We start from the raw sequence: 17,339 nt of genomic DNA, 5'->3' as shown, positions 1-17,339 counted from the left end.
CCATGAACCAAACGTTTGGCATTGTTGAAACATTTATATAGCATTTATCCACTTTTAAACAATGCCGGGCTCGTTAAAATGAAATATTTATTATCTGAAAAATGAATATATACCATCGTGTCTATGACAATATATTATCTATTGGATTTATTGTATACACGATTGATAGGGCGTTTGCTTAGACTACAATTGCAATCGATATTATACATTTAGAATCCAATTCCAATAAATCAACTCTTTTTTTACCTTTGTATAGAATTCTTTTTGTAATTAATTTCCTATAGAAACTTAATGATAATTAAAATTTAAAAAATATTCCCTTCAACGCCGCATTTTCTGAGGTCGAACAAATGAGCGAATATAGAAGTATGAGCACCTTCATATGGAGTTTATGTCTCACAGTTGATTCAATACGTAAGAGCATACTCTACCTTCGAACAATGTTTAAAAGGAGGCAATCTATTAAAAAAATAATTTGATGATACAAGGATATCAACAATCCCATTTAACATTTCACAATTAAACAATGACCTTGTAAGCAAATACAATCTATCGTTAAATCTGTTGACTAAAGTTTTTTTTTACACAAATTGTAAGGGCCATTTTTTCCACAATGAATTTTCTAACTAAAGGATTTTTCCATATTCCCAATCATGACAGGAGCTCAAAGTGGGTGTACCGGTCGACATGGATGTTTACTCCTCCATGGCACCTGATCCTACCTCTTGTGTTTTTAGAGGTCCAAGTTGGCTCTGCTTGAAGTTTATTTTCCAATGGACTTTGAGGCTTGGTTACTTTTGTTATTTTCATATTTTAGTAGCTGTATGTGTTCAGAAATTGTTAAATCAGAATAAGAATTGCATATGTACATGCACAATTGTCATACTTTGATTTTAAATATCTTGACACTTATATGAAAATAAAGGTTTGACAGTTGAAAAAAAAGATGTCCTGAAAAATACTAATTACCCTTTTATTTCATATACATGTACTAGAAAAATTATAATGATTGAAGCAAGTCTTTACACTCGTGGTCTTTTTGTTACAATATGCAGGAATTGATTCATAAAGAAGCAGGTACCTGCAGTGAAAGAGAGGCAACTGTCCTATCTAATCAGCTAATTAGGTTGACTGGAGATTGAATATCGTTTTTGATCGATATTTTCACTTTTCATTTATATTACAAAGATATCTGTTCACGCAAGACGTGCAGCATTGGCTAAAGATAGACACTATATAACCCAACGTTATTGTTCATTATAAAGCAAGAGTTTTAAACTTCCAACGTCTATAGGAGCCGATCTAGGATTTTTCCAGTAGGAAAATAAACATGCTCTAGTGGTACATTTATTCAACATGAGTCATTCATTACGGAGAGAAGGCAATGTCTTTTTAGCCAGATTGTGTTTCATTATTTTGTTTATAACACCGTGTTACAACCGCTAGGGATTGATTTCCTATATTCTACAGATCCAACCCCATCTTCACTCCCTAGATCTTTTAATTCTAGTCTATAGCTAGAGAGTGACAATTTTAATTATCTTTGTCAAAGAACTCTTTTTACATAAGCAATATAGAAATTTTGGAATGTTCTAGAAATCTAAAAGTCATTTTGATAATGTGCTACAAATGTTAAACAACGTTGTATTCTATTTTATTAAACCTCCAAGGTAACGCCTTAAATGATATAGATTATAAAGATAATTCTAGTTTTTATAGAATTGCTTAACTATTTTCTAATTATTCAACATCCTAAAAGATTGCTAGATAACTGTTTGGGAACTTTAAAGTTGATTACAGATTCTTACTTTTGAGCTTTCACATCACTAAGAAAATATTATGCTGATATTTTTGCTTTGAAAAGAATTTGGTGAAAACAAGATAACGTACTACTCCTTGGAAAAACAAATTAACGTTTCAAAGTAATATCTCAGTCCGTGATATATTTTGATAATTGTGTATCGGAGCTGAAAATTTCAGAGATAACTCATCGACAGTCGGCGGGGTTGACCTCATTACCTTTGCAATGCATTATATATATAAATTAGTTCTCTCAACCTCAATGTCATACTGCAGAAAAAAAAAAAAAACAAAAACAAAAAAAACAAACAAAAAAAAAAAAAAAAAAAAAAAAAACAAAAAACAAAAAAAAAAAAAACAAAACAAAACAAAAAAAAAAAAAAAAAAAAACAAAGAAAAATAATTTTGAGATAAAGACCAGCTCCGAAAGAAAGAATAATGACTAAAAACCTCTATGTTTCTCAATAATATAGATTTAATCGTTGAAGTTTTCTTGTATTTCATTTTGACAAAATATTGAGATAACGAACAGTAATCAAGCTCAAAAGTCCATTGGGACAATACAAATTGGGAGCAGAGCAGAACAAGACCTTCAAAAACATCTGGGGTTAGATCAGGTGTCATTTAGGAGTAAGCATCCCCTGTCGACCGATCACACCTACCGTGTGCTCCTTGTCAAGATCGGGCAAATAGAAAAATCTGTATACAATTCAATGTGAAAATAATTTCCTAACAATTTGTTTGAAAAAACATCAGTCAACATTCGACTTAAGGATGACGTTTACTCAGGTTTCAGAAGACAGAAGGGAAATTCTATAAAGTACATGTTAAATCAAAAATTGTTCTAAATGGATAAAATAACCAAGTTTTAACTCAATATCAATTTAAAAATTTAATATTTTATTATTTGAAGAAAATATGCAAGAACAAAAGTCAATATATGGTAATGCAGAGGAAATTCGGACTAGATATTATTTTTTTTTTTTCATTTTTGTCACATAATTTTATTTCTTGCAATATCAATTACAAAGTAAAGGTAACATGTACAAGGGCCGTTCAGAAATTACGCGGACTTGTTGCACAGAAAATATATCTAACGACATATTCAAGTAAAAAGTACCGTTCACGGTAGCTCAGTCGGTAGAGCGCTCGCTCCGTGATCGGGAGGTCGTGAGTTCGAATCTCGGCCGCGACTGACCTATGTCGATAAAAATGGGTAGCAACTGTTCCTTCGCCATGCGCTCGGCACTTTGAAGTGAAAGTTGCGGGTCCTTCGGATGAGACCTTAAAAACTGAGGCCCCGTGTCACGGCAGGCGTTGGCACGATAAAGATCCCTCACTGCTCAATGGCCCTGAGTGCCGAATAAAGGTCAAAATTTGAAGCCCTTCACCGGTATAAGGTGACGTCTCTATATGAGTGAAAAATTCTCGAATGGGACGTAAAACAACATACAATCAATCAATCAATCAAGTAAAAAGTCATAAATAATATAAAAGAATCTTATCATATATGATCATCAAAATTTCATATCAAAATATTGTAAATTGATATCAATTTCAAGTGATTTAACAGGACATGTCATGAAGTCACGGCGCAGTAAAACCTTCAACGTCACGGGCATTTTAAAAAATGGGAGCTTTCATTTTCTCAATATTTTCCCTTAGCATTTGATACTGTATAGTTTAGGTTACCCTATCCACTCAGAATAAACATCCATATACCATTTCTGATTCAGCTCAAAAACTATAAAACTAGTACTGTGTGTTTTAGTTTGTGTTAAACCCCAAAACTGCAGATATTTTCTGAAGTAAAGTTTGACGTCAGTCGTTCTCAATCACATTCTTAACAGCCCAGATCAGTATTTTTGTCGATGAACTTCTTCCATCCCTCCCGGATTACCTTTTGACATAGGTCAAAACAGTCTAGAATTCTTTTTACATTTTGTAGAGATGTTTCGGATATTCCGCTGGTTTACTACATGCTTCATTAGGCTTATTTTGGGTCTCCATTGGCGTTTTCCCAGCAGGATTCATGATTTGATGAAAGTGCGCTGCTCCGTCAAATCAAGAGACGTCATTTTTGCCGTTGATTTCGTATGGGTCATATCGGAGAAAAATTACAATATTTCTGTTAGTACTTCAAATATTACGCCAGAAATCTAAATATTGAATAATAAAACAATAAAAAGAAATTTTAGAGAAAATTGTTGAATAATATCGTGAAATATTGAAAATAAATGAATAAAATTTTGGATACCGCATGTTTGTTTTTCAACATTTTTGAAGTGCTCCGTACATCACCATCAGCAGTATCAAAACGGCGATAATTTTACGAGATATTTAATAAAATCAAAAAAATTTACCTGGAATTTATTGGAATTTTTAAGAAATATGTTCCTGTGTAATTTCAATTCTATATGACGTCTGTAAGAGTAAATAATAGCAGAGTCCGCGTAATTTTTGAACGGCCCTCGTATTTTTAAACATCATTTTGCAAATATGTGTGTTAAAGCTCATGAATTATTTCAAATAATTGAATGCCATGAAATAAAGAAATTCAAAAATATGAACAAAAACCATTCCAGACAACATATCTCAATAATTTGATCTTTGACCTCATATAATTTTAATACCATTAGAATAAGGGCAACAAAAGTAAACTGAGGCTATAAATAATTTAGAGTTCTTATCATTCAGATTTTTGTAATATTAGATTAAAAATGGGGGGAAAATAGAAATCTGACAGAGAAATTCGAAATGTAATAATTAATAAGTTTATGGCCCAAACTCCAATCGTTTATTTATATGAAGCAACGCTGTTCCATTCCTATTATATTTCATTATTTAAAGAGTTTTGTTGCTTGTAATATTTTGTGGGTAAAGAAAAAACTGGTCATAGTGTGAAAAATTGAGGTATTTTCCGAGAAATACTCAGGGGCCACTAGTATGAAAAGTAGGTAATTGACCTAGTTATTTGAAATTGAAATTTAACAAAAGAATCATAGGTGTACAATGTACAATAGGTGGTTTTTCGTTCTTATCAGTGGAATTTTTTGTCATCTGAGTAAACTTCATCCTTAACAATAGAATACAAAGTCATTGTATCGACCATAGAATTTGCAATATGTTGAATTTTAACGGGATTGTTGATATCTATTTATTATCAACTTGTTTGTCAAAAAACTTGCCTCATTTTAGAAATTGTTTTTCAGTGGAGCATGTTATTGCATATCGAATCAACTCGGAGATATAAACTCAATATGCAGGTGATAATGATACATTTATTTACTACATAAATATATGAAGTTGACGATAGAAAAGTTGAAGTTAGCACATTTATCATAAACTTTTGTTGTAAAATATCCAAAAATGAAATGAATGTAACATACTCTATGGTTTCTTTTATTTTGAGTTCAAAGGGATATATCGAATTAACGTAGGAATGAAAATGAAAATTGTTAATTGATAAAGGGTCGTCGATAAATCTAGATGTGGAATTGAAGGCCAGAGAAATAGATTTCTTTTTTATTTAGAAGTTTTTGAATGACTTCTGCCTCATATGAAAACAAATTAGGTCTGCTTATGACGGGACGCAATTAGTACTTATTGAAATTCTAAAAAAAAAAAAAATGTAGAAAGACCTGATCTCCAAAAACTACATACATATTGTCAATCAGAAACTAGGGGACCTTTTAAATATCAACCTTAGAGTACTTGAGTGTACGATCAGAATGTTTTTTTTTAATCAAAATTATTTTGCAAATGACCAATTAGTCCTTCTTGTAAAATTATTTTTCGCCGTGAAAAACTGCTCAGTATTTTCTTTCTTATCATTTCCTGTAGTAAGTATCAAAGGGAGCGAAGTTTGATCTTACTGATCTTACGTAATGTAAATATTAAGAGAAAGAAACCGTATATTACGTAATCATCTGTTCATTAGTCATAAAAAATTTAAATAACAATTAACATACATTTTATTAATGTAAATGAAGTTTATAAGGTGTTCAAAGAGCAGCTTGATTAACTTTAGTTCTGTAGGCTTTTGGATAAATACGTACTTCACTGTACTTTACAACATTGTACAACGGTGTACAATGGTGTATAAAGCAGGCGCTACAATAAACATTTGACCCTTCAAACGTACCAGTTGCATTAGACAATGGTATTTTCTATATATGTGAATTATTTAAACTTTATTGATTGAGCATAACTGAGACAGTATACTGATTGATTGTATGTTTTTTTACGTCCCATTCGAGAAGTTTTCACTCATACAGGGACGTCACCATATATAAGTGAAGTGCTTCAAATTTAGACCTTTACTCGGCACTCAGGGCCACTGAGCAGTGAAGGCTCTTTATCGTTCCAACGCTCCCTTGACACGGGACCTCGGTTTTTAAGGTCTCATCAGAGGGATCTGCAACTTTCACTTCAGAGTTCCGAGCGCTTGGCGAAGGAAAAGTTGCTACCTATTTTTTATCGACTTAGGTCAGTCGAGATGCGCACTCACGACCTTCCGATCACGGAGGGAGCGCTCTACCGACTGAGCTTCTGTGACGGTCTGAGACAATATAGATGAATGCACAATTACCAGCCTGAGAAACAGATATCAATGAAAGATGCAACAGGTGAAAAATTTATTTATCAAATTTTTCCAAAAAGTAACAAAAGAAATCCATTGTATTTCTTTCCAAAATTATGTTTCCGAGATATAAACTTGTCATTGAAATAAATAATTCGCATAAAAATTTGTGTCGTTTTAGCTTAAGTCAATTAAACAACATTTATTTTATTAAGTTTATTGATTTTGCATTAAAGCCTAACAGTTAGATCCGTACATAGCCGCAAATTAACGTCTTTATTCCGTTTACTTTTGTAAGTTGAGTAACCTCAATCATTTCAATTAACAGGATAGCAATTAAGAATTTTGTATCAGATTTATGAGATATTTCTTTATTTACAGAGCAAGAAATTTTATATCCACCACGGTCCGGTCTGCTTTCCAGTGCCCTCTTTGCAAAAAAGTGATTGACGACATACGAGTATTAGTGAAGCAGCAAAACACGACGTTTCTATAACGCGTAGGTTGAGTGTCTCACTTCTTGGTAAAACAAGTCTTTAAGAAGATCATCTAGGATTAATATATGAAATAAATAGCAATTTATAAATACAATAGAATTACCAAAATGAAGGAAGCGTAATCTTGCAGGAAATATCGTTTAATTTATTGGCCCCCACAACAAACCCCGTTTAAACATTGGACAACTAAAGTCTTAACAACATAGAAGAGACAATCGTAGGAATTGTCTACCAGTAGTCAGTTTGTCCGATTGTTACAAGTGACATCTATCGATTTAATGTCTGCGATAAAAAATATTCAATTTCGTTAGTTTCTCGATGTCTGTATGAGGTCTTATAAAGTTTATAGGCACTTCGGTCATCCATTAGTTTTCCGATTGTTTTCTTAACAAGAAGAATGAGTTGTTTCTTCCTTAACCCAGATAATTATCTTACTGGGATTGGTAAATAATTTTTCTGACATTCCTAGGAAATTTTAAGTTTTGTAGCTGTGCTTTTTTCCCCTTCACTATATCATTTTTTATTCCCTTGTATTAATTGTAAGGTAAGAGAAAAGCGATGTCCTCCACGTTAAATTTATTTTTCCTTATATTTGGTCGTTGAATTGCTATATTTTAAAAGAGCAATGACTTCAAATCTACTTACAGTCAAAAGCCCATTCCGAGTTATTGCTGTAGTCGACTGCCATCACGATAATCCCTTTGTCTGATACTGAATTTGTGAAAGACTCAGCCATCATAGCAGAATAACAATTTGACAACTGATTAACGCAGTTCCTTTTTGATTCTTATAAAACGATATCCGGCGGGTTAATGTAATATCGCAGCTTCAGATTAATTTTTCATGTGTTGTCACTTTGATAAACAGTTGTGGACGGTTTTACTTTCACGATGTTATCGTAGGTTTAAGCTTGATCAGATAAAAAAAAAATAATCCAAATTTTCTGTGTCTGCAAAATAAATCTCAGACTCTTCGAATCACTTGTTTCAGGCTCTGATCTGTTATTCATTCAAAATGAAATTCTGCTGTTTTTTTTTCCCGCCCAACCTTAGTTTGATAAAATTATTTTCCACACTGTTCACTGGAGACGTGCGTGTCCAGGGTTGTGCTTTTATCCAATAATTTTCCTATGTTCCTTGGTACTGGCCCTGTGGTTCAACAGATCGTGAAATTGACAAATCATTAAATATAGAATTATGGATTTCTGATTGCACTAATAACTCAGGTTGCAAAACTCTGCTTCCCGGAACAAAGTTAGGCTTGTGCTGCAATGGCTTCAAATCTAGAGCAGAGGGATGGTTTTATTAGAGACAAGAAATATAAGACTGCTCTCAATGGTAGCGATCGTCTGATGGGGCTTGGAACGACTAGCTTCCGCAGAACTATCAACGGGAATCAAATGTGTGTCTGCCGACTGAATGCTCGCTTTATTTCACATAAGCATGATAACAGAAACTTCTTTATTGATTTATAAGCAACATGACATAAGATCATGTTGTTAAGAAAATTAATCAACTTTCGAGGTTTTCAATCTTTCAGGTCTACTTAGGCGATACGTTAGAAAGCGTCATTCTTCGGTGCACAAACTGCTGCTTAATGTCAAAATGTGTATTTTCAGATTAACATTTTTCATGCTTTTCACGTTAGTAAAACACATGATAATAAAAGAAGGTGATAAAACTATTTGCAGAGCGAAAAATATTGCAATAAAAATTTTTACTAAAAGAGAAGTTTGTTAGAATAATAAAATTCAGATATCACGTAGTTTGAAATTTTACCTGGCGTTGGTTAAGTGCAATCTGCAGTACTTCATTTAGTTCTTAAGAAATGCTTAATGCTATACATGCAAACGATGGTCAATTTAAAAATGACATTTAAAAATGCGTATGATTGTTTACATCAAGATAAAAAAAAAACATGTTGCTGACTTAAATCAATTTTGTTTTTAAATTTTGATACTTCTAATTCTCTCAAATGTTTCTAAGGAGTTTTCACGACATTTAACTATTGAGTATATTATGTAAATGGTGAGTTATGGTTAACCAGCAATTCATGCAGTTACAAGCATTTAAGTTTCTTAACGTTGGTTATTTCCTTGTCTGCTCTCTTCCTGACCTTTATATAATACTACAGTACATGTTTGAAAATTAAATATATTATTAAAGAAGTAATAATGGTTTTTCAGGAGTGTTATCCTAAAGTATGAAGTTTTTTCCCCAATTATAACAACAATATATTTATAAAGCGACGTTCTGGAATGCCAATTATTGACGAATTCATACAAATTTTATTTCAGAAACACTGTCTAGAAAACAAGAGCATTCACTGTGAACTCGCCTAAAACAAGATTGTGTCAGAGATCAATGTCAAATGTCAACGCCTGTTAGCAAGGATTTAAACAAAATAATCAGGATGGTTGCTATTAATATAATACTTATATGCTAGAATTGTACTTCGTATACTGGTGCCATATACATGCTCTTAAGCAATATGAGCTGCAACTTTGATGTCGGAAATTTTTGTTGCTATATTGTAATTCATTATTCCAATGGAGAAAAAGTACATTTATAAACTTATGTTATTAATATTTGAAATGTAAGAACTATTTATCAGCTTTGATTAAAGCAAAATTACATTATTGTCAACCTGCAGAACATTGATTTCTTATAAAATACTATACATTCCATTGTACAGAAATCTTTCTTCTGAAAAAAATTTAATACTTTATTTTAGTCTATTTGATCATAAATGTTTAAATTACACATAGATTTATCACAACAGCACATTTTAACAGCAAAATAAAATAAAATACTCAAATTGCTTTAAAGGAAACTAAACAGGATTTTATACAAGGAGAGTAACTTGGTTTATGAAATGCTTCAGAATCATTGAGAAAATGGATTTCTTGCAGCCTTCTGACTTAAAAACAATAATGGAAGACAAAAACATTGCTTCGGGTGCATCTCACTGTTTTGTTATCTTCGTTTTTTTCATTCTATATTAACAAAATAATAAAAAAAAAATCATTGTTCAATATAACCCAAAACAACCATTACTAATACGGAGTTTAACAGTAAGAATCTGTAACATACATTCTATGTTCAGAATAAAGCCGGAAGATATAATTATGTGAGATGAAAGTCTTTACGTATGAGAAGTGTCTTCGATATATAACAATGGAAAAGCGATAAGGTACAAATACTGCCTGGTCATTTAGCTGATTTGTCCTCTACAGTTGATGATATAGACTTTATCAACAGAACCTGAAAATTGATCTCAATGAGTGAGACCTTCCTAAAATACATTAAAATAAATACCACTAGAACTTGATCAATGGTATAAATTCAATGTTGAAATAATGTGACTTGATAGTGTACACATATGTTGATTGATTTATTGCATGTTGTTTTACGTCCCCTTCGAGAATTTTCACTCATAAAGAGACGTCACCATATACCGGTGAAGGGCTTCAAATTTATTTAGACCTTTACTCGGCACTCAAGGCCATTGAGCAGTGCGGGTTCTTAATCGTGCCAACACCTACCGCGACACGGGGCCTCGGTTTTTAAGGTCTCATCTGAATGACCCGTAACTTTCACTTCAAAGTTCCGAGCGCTTAGCGAAGGAACAGTTACTTACTATTTTTTATCAACTTGTCAGTCACGGCCGTGATTCGAACACACGACCTTCCGATCACGGAGCGAGCCTCATACCGATTGAGCTACCGTGACGGCTGTATAAATATAAATTTAAAAACGATTTTGTTTTACTCATACTTAACCTTGTATCTTTGATATAAGGGGAAATACCTATGCATTTAATTCATTTAATTCATGAAGAACGCACTAATGCTCACTTGAATAGATGAGAGGCATTCATATCAAATCAATCTGCATGCATCTGTACATGTACGTAATTAGTGCCACAATTAAAAAAAACAAGGTGAGTAGTTTTTTTTTTACTTCAATTTCCCTGAAATATTCCTCACATTTATGAATATCTATCAATCTATATATAATGGCTTTTATTGTCAAAGCAACTACCATTCTTATGCTTAAATCTAAATACCAAAAGCAAGGATTTTTTTTTAGCAATTAACAAATATTTATGTAATAGTAGGAAATGAAGTATTTAAGAAATAGTATGCCTGCAAAACCAACCTGTGTCTGGATGCATATTTTCTGCCTTATGAAAAAAATGAACTGTTTTCAAGACTTGCATATTTTCATATCCTTAATAGATGCACATCTTATGCTAATCAATTGTTTTTTGATGCAATGGACGTGAAGTTTTGCACAGGAAAATATCAAATCTGACACTCAAATCACTACATGCCGTCAGATGGAAGAGCTTATCTTCTGTCAGATCTCTAAGATGGCGAAGAAGCATGCAAGAGAAATAAAGCCAATCTGATTGTGATCAGCAGCTTATTAAGAATTTATCAATTCATCAATCAATCATAGGCGGCGAAAGCCATCACCAGGTAGGTTTCGATTAAAAGTGCACTGTTTCGAGTTAGACGGTAGAAAATGTTATTAATAAGACATCTTAATAGCACCTAACGTCCCTCATAGCTGTGTCCAAAGGCACGTAATTGGCATCTAACATTTATTTGTATTCTGTATAGTTTGATAATTGGAAGATGGCGTCCATGTCATTAACATTATATCAGGGGATGTAAATAGTATCATATTTATTTCAATTTTACTGGATTTTCAAATAAAAGACAACAGCATGTAGCTTAAGTTTATCAATGTATGTAAACAAAATGCTTAGATACAATTGCTAACTTCAAAGTTTACTTTATTCTCTAAATATTTATTTTCTTACTGAATACTTTAGGATCATGCAATCATTACGCATGTAATTTCATGGCGACTATAGAGTTAAGATATCTCTGCGTTTGAAATGAAACTTGGCGTCAGATACGGGCAATCGGAATAACGCATTCTGTTTGTTACCTATTACAGTCATGCGTACTTTGAGTTTTTTACATTATTACTGTAGTCGCCCGTGTGACGCAGTGGTAAGTGCGTTCTAGGTAAAAACAGGAAGTCGCAAACAATTAGTAGATCCTTACATCGAAGGTTCGAAAACCACTGCGGAACGGTCTTGCGGATGAAACCGTAAAAACCGAGGTCCCGTGTCGCATTAGATGTTGGCACCAAAAAGATCCCTCACTACTCAATGGCCAAAGATGCTGGGTATAGGCCTAAATTTGCAATTTTCCACCAGCAATAAGTGGTGTCCCAATATGAGTGGAGTATACTCACTGGGATGTAAAGCATACAAGCAACCAATCATCATATATTTTTAATATCTTCGAAAAGATACATGTACGTTTTAAAGTACTTGGAAAACGTATCAAAACGTATCCAATCATTTAAATTTATGACGTTTGCATATTTTGGGGTTAGGTGGGATGGGGTATATAAAATGATGTTATAATTTTGTTCGATTCATTTGATTTGTTCGTTATTATACATGTATGAAACAAATGTACCTAAAGTAAACTTTTTGATACTATCATGAAACATGAGAAAACAATTTGCTTTTTGTGCCTGAAATCCACAAAAATAAAAATAATCTTACGTAGTTATGATTTCTTCTGACACAAGAGGTACCTGACTTTCAACTATGCCAATCAATAGAATGTGGAATAAATTGCGACAAAAAGAAATTGAACGTACTGATAGATGATGGCCATTATATTTCAAGTTTTTTAAACTTGGGTTTCCATAGGCTATATTCATATTTATTCATGTTTTGTCTTAAACATTAATTTTTATTTTAAGATCTTGCCTTATATAATATATCACTTTTCTTTCAGATATAACAGCAAAAAATGTCTTCGATTTTCTTCTTGTCTATTCTGTTTATTTATGTGCTGTAATATTTTATCAACAATTTATCTACGAAAAAGTATGTTTGGAGATAAGTTAACACGATATTTAAAGATTTAATTATATAAAATATTAGTGCACGAAACTGTTGTTGAAATAATTGAAAAATAGATTATTTACTTATCAATTATCGGTCACTATATATTCGTACCTATTTCATACACATGTTGTAGAATGCAAAGAAGTTGAGAATAACGAATAGTAACCGATCTCAAAAACCTACAAACAATACAAATCTGTGAACATGGCATAAAACACAAACCCCTGGAAATTCCAGAAGTGGGATCAGGTGCCTGGGACGAGCATGCATCCCCAGAATACGGAAAATAATTACACTTTATGTAATTTTCCACATGAACATTTTTTCATCAATAATTAACTATATTAAACAAACTACAAGAAGAACATTTCTGAGTGTGATCGTAAATGATTTAAGTTAGACTCTAAATTTGGCAAGGGATACTTAAAGGTTCCTAGATCAATTTTTACCATGAGGAAACTGAAATAAACATTCCTCATCAGAGAGTTAAGGAAGAAAGTGCGATGAAATACCAATGCCCTGGAGTATCTGCTGGTAGAATAAACAGCAAACCGATAAAAACCGACAGTAATAGAAAGTCGATTCTGAGCATCAAAGCCATTAAGTATAAAAAAACGATATGTCGTGAAATATTAAAAGGAAGTTTACTGTACAGTATTACTAGCTGTGCAGGGTTAACGTGAATTAAAAGCATGGAGGCAGCAAGGCATGTGTACAGTAGTTTTAAATATTTGAGCTGCAAGTGACTAAAAACTCTTTTGATCAGAATTATATAAAAGAGCTAAAATCCACTTAAAAGCAAGAGTATTTATTTGTTTTGTGTGAGGAGTACATTGAAATACTCTGGTTTCCTCCTTATATCTTAAAACAAAATGGACAAAGAATTTTCCAAGAGATTTTCTTACAAATTCTTTTCTTCAACTTCTACCGTTAACAATGGCAATTCTTTTTTTTAAAAAAAAAAAAAAAAAAAAAAAAAAAAAAAAACCTGATGATGCGATGTGTTCTTTTGCAGCATTAAAGATATCAAAGAATTAACCATTGATTATATTTCTGGCCTTCAACGGGTGACGGGAACCATTTCCTGCCTTTAATCGATCTGCAAAAATTACATCTTTATCAGCCATTTCACGAGAAGGAAAAATGAGTGCAGACCAAAAAATAACAATGATACAGACATTGACCTGAGAAGAAGAGGTCAGAAAGATAAATTTCCTAAAACACATAGTTTTTTAAAACTACAATTTTAAAATAAAATGAGGTTTAAAAGCGTCTTCTGGACGCGTTGCTTTATAGCAACACATATATTCCAATGACTTATAGAGGATTGAACTCTAAATCACCCCTATAAAACAGAGTTGATTGTTTTATATCTTTTTAGTTAGTATAACATTGATAGTGAAAATGATAACAACTCTCCACAAATATAATAGTAGCATCCTTTAGATTTGTGAATACCTTAAATCCATGAAAATTACAATTATAGGCAAACTGCATGAAAATTTCCAAATACTCCAAGACTTCTCAATCAAATTTGTTTCTTTTACCCAACAAAGACATAAATGTAAATATAAGAACTATTAGATAGAGGACATAATAAGTCTCGGCCAAAGCTTGTCTCCAAGACAGTGTTTAAAAAGTATATCATTTATACTTACAGTCGAACGCTCTCTCTGAATCAAGACTATGATCTATAGCCATTATCACAGATTGCTTCTCCGATAAGGCATTGGATATGTATTCTGCCAGCATTTTACGAAAATCAGAGATCTTCTTAAACATAGTAGATAACGTCTCCTTTTAACAGAAGAAAACACATTATACATATGTAACGAATAAAGGTGAGTATACTCTTGTCATTCTACATCAACGTCTTTCATCCTTTTTCTCTTATTGACTAATTAATTGCCCATCTAACGCATTCATCACAGACTCGTGTTGTAAGGATACAGTTCTGGATTATTCTGCAGCTGATATGATTCTTTGGATCATTATTGAATCGGCCTGTCGTGTCTAGCTCTCATTGTGTGCAGATATCAAATAATTAACCTATTTTATATGACAGAAAATTAATCGGATCGAATTCGTTTCGTCCGTCCAATAACTAGTTGTAAAGAAATGATGGAAAATAGCCCATTTCTGGATATAACATGAAGCAAGTTCATTGATGACTGGCAAGCACGGAATCATTTGATACCTGTTATCTCATCCCCTGAGTACATTAGACTTACCCTTCTCCAAAAACTCTACAGAACAGAATTCATTTTCTTTTACTTATGTCTCTTACAAATGCTTTATAATGTCTCTGGCATTTAATATAATATTCTGTTACAAGGACTCCGCTGCTGTGTGTCTCTGATTCATCAATATCCATGATACTTGAATGGCCGGAATAGCGGAATGGTAGCGACAAGCTCATTTACATGTAATTTGAAGCATGGCAAGACAATTGTTGAAGTGAGTAATAATAATTATGACAATTAATGGTAATTTTTAGCAAGCTAGCATTAACGTTTCTAAATTGATACAAGATGATTTTTTTTTCTGTTAACCCTGGTACAGTAGTCAAAACTATTTGTATATTTGTGTACAGAATTGAGCTATGGTTTCTCAAACGTTTTAAACACATTACATTTTTCTTCGTTTTCAAGTGGCAATTGAAACACATAATGAAATGGTAAAAATTTTAGAAAGCATAACCTGAAGCTAGATAAATTTCATCCATTTTATATGTCTCATCAAACAAATGTTAGCAAAATGTAAAGAGATATTCACAGAACTAAATTTCGAAAGGGAGATTTTCCCCTTAATTCAGTCAACAAAATGAAATCACCACGATTAAAGTAAAAGGGAAATAAAAGTGTACACAACAGATACTTTATTGGTCAAATCAGTTTCATAAACAGCTACGCTATTAGAAAATTAACATTCAAAATATTATAACCCTCTTTTCGCGTTTGTTGCCAATGGCTCTTTCAAACTTTCAAACGAAATTTCTATTAAAATAGTGCCTAATCAAAGTTTATAGTTATAAATCAGAAAAGAATAGTTAATATGTTTTCGAAGACATTCAAATAAGTGACTTATCTAACCAAATTTTTCTGAAGCAAGTAATTTAATTCAAACACCTCGGCGCACCAGACCTTAAATTTAAAATTAAGAAAATGCACTGTAACCAACGAAAAGTATAAAAGTCTTTCTTGTTATCCTTCTTTAACTGGTCGTATTTCTTTTTCGCTGAAATCTTCTGACACAAAGTTATATTCATGCACTGTGAATTCTTTCAACGTAGATGAATTTATAAGAAACGTAGTGGATTTATTCGAGTAAAAGTTTGAACTGTGAACTGCAGTTAATTATCCTCTGATTTTCTTTCTTGCAGCGTATGGCTACTGGTGTGCATTTGTAGGGAATCGAAAAATTATTTTTTGATTATTTTTTGGTTTATTTTTTTTTTCTTTTTCGAACAATTCTTATTATTCAGCTCAAACAGTTGAATTATTTACATGCGAATAAACATCTAAAACGGGACTTTTTCTGTAAATTGTGTAAACGAGAAGTTTCATGAATTAAGATGTGATGTGGTTGATAATACAGATGAATATTCTGATTGCTTGAATACGTAATGCAGTGAAATATTTCTCGATACCGGATTTCTTAGACATATTGAAATACAGCTACAAAGGCCAAAGTATAATAATGGTTTTCAAAGTATGACAATGCACCTGCTTTCTTTTCTTTTCCATTTATACAAAGGCGACTGATTAAGCTTTACCATTAATGTTATACGAATTCATTACGGCAACGTTTCACTGCAGGATGGTCTATTAAGGAGAAAAAAAGGATATTACATCAGCCTTTAATCCTTTAATTTCCAATTGATAATTCAACAAATCCTTACAAGAAACTGTAATTTCCAGCAAAATATTTAGAGATGTTCTATGATCTTAACTTCTAAAGAAATAACATTTGCTTTTCCTGAAAAGGTGATTAAAGCATATCATATAGCCAAAATACTCAAAAAATCAGACAAAAGAAAAGGTTTACTTCAGAAGTATTTGATACAGGTATGTGAAAAATGAGATAAAATTTTGAATAATACAATTTAAAATTGCAAATTCCAATTTTGATAAAAACTCTCCTGCTTAGGTACCAAGAGTAAGAATTATGTAAGTTACTCTAGAAACCAGAGAGAAGAAGAATATTACACGAATTGCGTGTATTAGAGCAAAATATAGGAAGGACATCTCACAGATTAAATATAAAAATTAATGAAGTCATTCTTTGTGCAGAACATTTCATCAAACTCCTTTAAAACTAGGTGGCGACCGATGAGAGATTGCTGAGAGTGCGAAATTGGCTAGACCTCTCTGCGATCTTTTAATGGTGGTCCAGTCATCGTCATGGTCTCTCAGGAACTCCCAGAGATATCTACAGTCTTCTCCATGGCCATTTCAAAATTTTTACTCTACCCCGCAAAAAGTATCCAAAAAATTGCAAAGGTAATCAGTCTCTGA

The 17,339-nt window shown here is 32.4% G+C and overlaps 1 protein-coding gene across 2 annotated transcripts in view; it reads right to left on the bottom strand.

The window, feature by feature from the left end:
• The window catches only part of LOC133187386 (uncharacterized), a 37,217-nt gene extending 22,524 nt beyond the window's left edge, over nucleotides 1-14,693 (bottom strand). The window contains exon 1 of one of the 2 annotated variants that reach the window (XM_061322735.1): nucleotides 14,481-14,693. In XM_061322735.1, coding sequence (XP_061178719.1) covers nucleotides 14,481-14,604 — 124 coding nt within the window. In that variant the 5' untranslated portion in view covers nucleotides 14,605-14,693. Of the gene's footprint in view, nucleotides 1-7,524; nucleotides 8,177-14,480 lie in introns of those variants that run through there. The other variant, XM_061322736.1, reaches the window with a different exon arrangement.
• Nucleotides 14,694-17,339: the final 2,646 nt, after the last annotated feature.

Source organism: Saccostrea echinata, unplaced genomic scaffold (assembly GCF_033153115.1).
Source record: "Saccostrea echinata isolate AGI-Se365-2 ecotype Australia unplaced genomic scaffold, CSIRO_AGI_Sech_v1 ptg000015l, whole genome shotgun sequence".
NCBI classification, from domain to species: domain Eukaryota; kingdom Metazoa; phylum Mollusca; class Bivalvia; order Ostreida; family Ostreidae; genus Saccostrea; species Saccostrea echinata.
Note: the sequence above shows the minus strand (reverse complement) of the source record. Positions and strands in the feature narration are given on the sequence as shown.